This window comes from Silene latifolia, chromosome 9 (assembly GCF_048544455.1).
Source record: "Silene latifolia isolate original U9 population chromosome 9, ASM4854445v1, whole genome shotgun sequence".
In the NCBI taxonomy this organism is placed as follows: Eukaryota; Viridiplantae; Streptophyta; class Magnoliopsida; order Caryophyllales; family Caryophyllaceae; genus Silene; species Silene latifolia.
Genome location: NC_133534.1, coordinates 88,961,553 through 88,968,768, shown reverse-complemented (window position 1 = coordinate 88,968,768; position 7,216 = coordinate 88,961,553). Strand labels below are relative to the sequence as shown.

The 7,216-nt window shown below is 34.9% G+C and overlaps 1 protein-coding gene across 1 annotated transcript; it reads right to left on the bottom strand.

Annotated features, from left to right (window-relative positions):
- Positions 1-2,474: 2,474 nt before the first annotated feature.
- Positions 2,475-2,855, bottom strand: LOC141601317 (putative mitochondrial protein AtMg00860). The gene has a single exon (XM_074421588.1). The coding sequence runs from the start codon at positions 2,853-2,855 to the stop codon at positions 2,475-2,477; it is 381 nt and encodes a 126-aa protein (XP_074277689.1).
- Between the last annotated feature and the right edge of the window lie 4,361 nt (positions 2,856-7,216).

Below are 7,216 nucleotides of genomic sequence, written 5' to 3'. Positions count from 1 at the left end.
CTTGGAACATCGCACTCGTCCCGACTATGTTAACCCGTATAAGACTCGCCATATTTGACCTTGTCTTGCCTATTACCTAATTTAGCACTTTTCTTTATTAGCTTTATCTTATTTTGATGTTCTAATGGTGTATTTTGCACAACTATCCCATTCGGCCCATTTTGGCAAATTACTTGTGGTTATGGCACAAGTAATTCTAAAACATGTTGTTATTTTGGCCCATTTGGCTTTAGACATGTTTTTCTTTAAGTTTGTGTGCTACTTTAATTTCTAGATGCCTATGTTTATATATGGTATATTAGTTTCTTATATCGTTCTTATCTCTTGTCTCGTCTTATATTATTCTAGTCATTTTATGTTTGATCTTATCTTTTCGATGATGTCAAGAGGGGGAAAGAACATCTATGGTAAGCATCTATCTAAGCTTGCTCCTTGTCAAGACCAATTGTCTCTTAAAGTCCTTTAAGTTTCGATTATGTGTTAATCGTCTTGATCTTACGTTGATCTTTATTATCAAGATAACGGTATTATATTGAAGGGGAACCTTATACTTAGTCACAATTTTAGGAGACTTGCCATCATCAAAAAGGGGGAATTTGTTGAACCATATAGAATATATGTTTATGTTTTGATGATGTCAAGATTGCTTTATATTTTATATACTCGTTGTGTGTAATTGTTTGTTTAGTCTCTTCAGATTAGACTTACTATTTGTCAAGCTTAGAAAATTGTAATGAACGTATACAAGACTATGTTATGATCAAGCCCTTTATTACAGATCAAGATTATAGAAGAATTATTCAAGCATTATGAGAAGACGAAGCTCGTCTAAAGATTAATCAAGCTTGGATAATGAAGTAGCCTATGCTCGAAGATCTCCTAAGAATATTAGAATAGTATAGGTGATTATCTCATAATGGTATCCTAAGAATGAATTTCATATACTGGTAAAGTTATAGCTTGACAGCTATAACATTACTTGTGAAAGAGCTCAATGTTATAGATCTTCTACTATAACATTGAGATGCTGAGTTTATACTACACGACTTAAAATGTTTTCAAAATTGTTTTTGAAAAATATTTTGGTATCTTTTAAATGTTCTAGCAAAGGTATTTATTAAAGAAGCTCATATTAATATGGAGTATGGTTTTATTTTAAACTTATAATTAGTAATCATGTTGGATCAACTTATGAGTTGAGCCAAATTACTAATTAGGGTTTTAACATGGCATACTCTTAACCCTAAAATTTAACCTAATATCAAGCTAGGGTTTCCACGGATCACGAGGCATATGTGCCGTGTTATCTCGTGTTGCCTTAAGGAATAAAAGATTATTATTGTAAAGATTATATTATCTAGAATTATCTTAACATATCTTTTATATTTAACTTGATATGGTTATTTATGATAAGAATATTTTTTTTATGGAAAATATTATCATATCTTAAGATTTATGGAAAAGATAATAAAATAATAATTTATATTTTATCTTTTGGAATATTCTCTATTATCTCTTAGGGTTTTAAGGAAAGAAATAATAAAAGATATAATTTGTTTACATATCCATATTTTGGCTATTAGGGTTTCGGGCAAACCGTGAGCCATGCTCTTTCCTCTCCTATAAATACTTTGCTTTTGCAACATTTAAAAGTAAGACCTTTAAGCATAAATTGATTTTAATTTTAAGAGCAAAAACCGTGTGTTTCAAAACAAAGAAAACCGTTTTGCTATTTTCGAAAAAGGTCGTGTGTTAATAAACTTGTGCATTCATTCTTTAGTTATCGTTATAAGATAATAGTGCTTAATTGATTTCTTACTCGTTCATTAAGGTGAACTTTTAGTAGAATCAACAGTGCTTTCTTATTAGCGTAAGTTAGTCACTCGAGTATTTAACGGTACTCACCTCAGTTACAACTAGGGTTAGTTGTACGAGTTGGGTTAGTAAATTTGTAATCCGTAGAAAGGTACTAAATTTATTAATCGAGAATAATGGACGTAGGTTTCGATTTGTGAAACTGAACCACTTCAAAAACCGTGCGTCTCTCTCTTACGTTCGTTTGTTTATTTCGTTTTTATTCGTTAATTAGTTAAAGTTTAATCAATAAAATTTAAATAATTAATTATACATATATAATCGAAAAATTAGTTAAAAGTTTTAATCCTTAATTCACCCCCCCCCCCCCTCTTCAGTATTTCGGATCGGTAGACTCTTCATTGCTCCATACAGGTAATGTCTCCAAATCTTCAAGGCAAAGATAACGGCTCCAAACTCTTGATCAATTGCTGTGATGCATAGGAAATGTCTCTATCATTTTGCATAAGTACACATCCCAAGCCATTATTTGAAATGTAAGTGTACATCTCGAAATTCTCACTCCTTTCCGACAAGGCTAAAAGCGGGGCCGTGGTCAAGCGCTCTTTTAAAGTCAAGAAGGTCGTCTCACAAGTTCCGTCCCACTTGAAATAGTTTTCCTATCTCATCAACGATGTCAAAGGTCTAGCGATCTTGGAGAAGTCTTTCACAAACAACCGGTAATACCCTGCTAGACCTATGAAGCTTCGGATTTCCGCTACATTCTTGGGTGCTACCCACTTAGACACGACATCAATCTTGGTCGGGTCTTCGACAACTCCTTCCTTTGATATGACATGACCTAGGAAAGCCACATTCTCCAACCAAAACTCGCACTTACTATGTTTTTCATAAAGTTCATGCTCCCTCAAGGTTTGCACCACTATTGTTAAGTGCTCCTCGTGCTCCTCCTTTGTTTTAGAGTAGACCAAAATGTTGTCTATGAACACTACCACGAACTTGTCCAAATACGGGCTAAATAACCTATTCATGAGATCCATGATTACGGCCGGGGTATTTGTTAACCCGAATGGCATCACAACAAACTCATAGTGTCCATATCTTGATCTAAAAGCGGTCTTCGGGATGTCCTCATCATTAATCATCAATTGGTGATACCCCGACCTCAAATTAATCTTTGAAAAGACACTGGTTCTACTAAGTTGGTCAAATAGATCGTCGATCCTTGGTAGAGGGTACTTGTTCTTCATGGTGACGCTATTCAACTCCCTATAGTCGATGCATAACCTCAAAGTCCCGTCCTTCTTCTTCACAAATCGAACCGGTGCTCCCGATTGTAAAACACTAGGTCTAATGTATCCCTTACCCGCCAACTCCCAAAGTTGCTTCTTCAATTCCTCTAACTCTTTTGGACCCATCCGGTATGGGGCCTTAAAGATTGGTCCCACACCCGGCTTCAAATCCACCCAGAATTCTACTTCCCTTGGTGAAGGTTGTAGATACCCGTATCTGTCGATATTGGAATTTACATAAATTCCGCCAGCCACCTGATGACGATAGGACACAAGTATTCTCAAGTGACGTGCTCGTGATACGGATACGTCACATGGATGTGACGCAAGGTGACGACGACGGTTTTAGTTAATTTAAATAGTTGTTTAAATTGACATTTTGAATGTTTTGAAATAAATAGTTATTTGTTTCTTTGCATTTTGGTTTTGAAAATTTATGAAATAAAAGTTTAAATTTCATTTATTTACGTTTAAATGATTTTTGAAATAAATCGAATATATTTTATTTGATTTGAATTTAATTCGAGTTTCAAGCTGTTATTTATGATTTAACGTTATAAATTGTTTTGAAAGTTTTAATTTAAATTTTAATTCGAATTTATTTTATTTTGATTGAGAAATCAAAAATTTAAATTGTGATGGTTTTTATTAATCGTTTATTTCAAATGAATTTCGAGTTTTTTTAAAGCGGTTTTTTAAACCCATTTTTTGAAGTGGTTTGAGGAGCGATTTTTGATGCGATTTTAAGCCATGTTTGGCAAGAGTCTCGAGGCAACTTAGAACCCATTACCTTCCCCCATGATATCATGCTCGAACTCCATCATGGCTAGCCCAAACCCCTTCCCTTTTCCAACCCAAAATCACGTCCAAACCAGCCCATCTACCAACCCGCGCTACTGTGTTTTCAGCAGCTCAAACACGCACCAAACATCTCAACACCCGACACCAACCCAGCCTAGTTCACTCCCTACACCTAGCCCATGACCCTATATTTTACCTAGCGTATCCTAAGCCATGACATGAGCCACAAGAACCCAAAAACTATGCCAAACCCGAGCATTCTTGTGCTCTGTTATCATCACGTGATATCGAGCTCTTTAGCTCGGTTGTTGCCTATTCCTTCCCTTTGCTTAGCTTCCAAGAGATCAAGAATATCTACCCTAGTCATATCTTTCCATTTCCAACCAAAAAAGATCAGGAAAGATAGGGAAATCGTCAAAACAAGATAGAGAAACTCCAGTTTCCTAAACCGAGTTATATCGCATTCCAATTCTCTAAACCTTCGAAACCGAGCATCTTAAGCGTATATAAGATTCCATTATGTCCTACCATGAATACCTAATGAAAACTAATTCCATACTAATGAAACCATAGCCTCACGACACGTAAAAACCAGCAACCATCTTCATCTTCTCCACGAAACACAACCAACCCCACAAAATAGAGCATCCCGCTGCCCTTTCAAAAGAACACCTTCGAAACCCCATCAAAAACCATTAAAATTCACCAAAGTTGACATAAATAATCTAGGTAGTTCCCTTTATTGATTCGTGCCTTAATGAAATGCACCTGGTAATGTTTTGAGCGTTAAATTACTCAATACTTCACCTTGCGCGATTTTTAGAAGTTTCTGAGCAGCACAATTGTGCTCGTTTTTAATCGTTTTAAAAATGTTTTCAGTTTTGTTTTTTGCTAAAGATCAAACTTTTGTTGTTCAAGGATTCCAAAAAATCTTTCAGATTGAAAAATCATTAAGAATTGAAGTCGTGGTGATCAGTTGAAATTCGCTGCGCAAAATCGGGTTTACGGGTGAAACGTGTTTGTTTGGTTCAAGTTCGGTTCCGTTTGTTGATTTGAAAACCAGCGTTGACGTACCAAGAAGCTTGCATCCGAGAAACATGTAAGCTGAGGGTGCCAAAAATCACTCCTTTTCGCTAATGCAGTTTTTTTTTGGGGTAAGTTAAGTATATTAGAATCTAAATCTCCAAGTGTTTACATCCTTTGTGTGACATATAATAAAGCTATGCACTCTATGCTATGGTAAAACAAAAAAATTACAATCAATGAATGCTATGAAACCAGCTACTATCCTTCAGTTTCAGCTTGCTCAAATTCAAACGCTGAGATCTCTGCTTGATATCAGTAAGAACTTGCTCCACCACAACTTCAGGGCTCCTCACAAACTTGTGCAGTCGAGCCTCATTTTTGCTCTTCTAAATATATTACAGGAGAGCAACATATGTAGCACCAAGAAATATCTGTTGCATCTTCGTGACATTTCTAGCATTAGAAAACCAATGCACCACATTATTAAACAATGCATATAGGAGCAATCCACAAACAGATGTTGATGATCCTCAGGACAAATTCTACAGATTTCACAGATGGAATCCACAGTCACCTCCATTCTAAGCAATCTATCCTTTTTCAGTAATCTTTTATGCATAATAGCCCAACATATGAAAGAATATTTTGGGATGTTAAGATTATTCCATACCAAATGACACCATGGAACCTCTAGATAAGTCCCTCTTAACCAATCATAACCTGCTTTCAAAGAATATTTGATATCAGAATTGAGCGACTTATCATTAGTATATGCTTGCTTCAATTTCTGCATGATGTGAGTGATTTTCCTCCAAGACCAACGACAGTCAAGAGGAGCATAGTAAGCAGTCCAGTGTTTATCTCTCATATACACATGGTTCACCCACTTTACCCATATATGATCTTTTTTAGAAGCAAGCCACCACACGTATATGCCCAACAAAGCAACATTCCAAACACAACTCTCCTTGAGACCAAGACCCCCCTCATTCTTTGGCATACAACAGGTATCCCACCTTACATTAGGAGCCTTAACATACTCACCCCCCCCCCCCCCCTTCTCCAATGCAGTTTATTTCGTTTAATTATCGCTTTTTATATTTATCGTATTAATTATGATATTTTTGCGATATTTATTTTATGGTCGATGTTGAATGAAGGAGAACAGGATTAGTAGCATGGATGAGCCGATGGATGGCTTTTGTATGTGGTTTTGTTTTTTGTTAAGATTATATTTGTATCATATGTTTGATTATAACAAGTTTAGCATGTTTTAATGACTAATTACGAGTAATTTTTCGCATGTCGTTAATTTTAATTATCAATTCGAAGTTATTGATGTTTAATTTATTTATAATGAAATTCTTGTTACATTTGCCATGTATTATTCGTTCTTATGATTTTCACATGTTTAGTTTAATTGTTTGATTATTTAGCATGTTATTAGATCTAATTTGTGTTTATTTATTTTTTACCATGTAAAAATTTATTTGTGATGATTTTCCAGATTTATAATTTATAATTATAATTTAGGTTAATTTTCGTGATTTATTTCATTGATTTAGTATTTAATTTGCAATTAACGTTGTTTTTATACAAACCCCGCGCAGAGCATGGGTCTGTTCTGACCAATTTCAAAATTCCATATATGTGAAATGCACAGGTCTGTCCATAATGTATTTTAAATTTCTTTTATTATTTTGATAATATTTGATTATCTTCAGTTTAATTTGTTTAATCGACTTTAGTTTTTAATTTACGTTCTTTGTAATTTGTGTCGTGTTTTGACTGACCACTAACGTTGGCTAATCTATCTTCTGCTACGAGTAAGAAGCTCTATCCCTCTCTTTGTTTGATTTTTCTAGAATAGTTAATGAACTCACATGCTAAATTCACTCGACAAGTTAGTTGCATTAAATTGACATAGAACAGAATTCATGTGTTATGGTTAAAACGTTGTTTGCACTTCAACAAATACAATTCATTTGACTAGCCATCATTTTACTACGTAGAGGCCGTCATAGAGACGAGCGTAATTAGGTGTCTTATTAACGGACTTCCTACTTTTTCTCTAGAACGGTTTTCGAGTTTTTCTTAAAACTTGGTGGCGACTCCTTTTTCAAAAACCCCGCGGATTATCAATTTCCCACATCCACATTTTGGTGACTCTCCTGGGGAGTAGTGTAACTTGAAAAGTTAAATGATTGCCAATCGATTGAATTGGTATTTGTTTGATTTTTTTATCATGCATAAACCCAATTGAGACTTTAGGTTCGGACCAT

Coding starts and splice junctions, on each gene's coding strand:
- LOC141601317 (XM_074421588.1), bottom strand. CDS start 2,855: ATGGATCTCATGAATAGGTTATTTAGCCCGTATTTGGACAAGTTCGTG.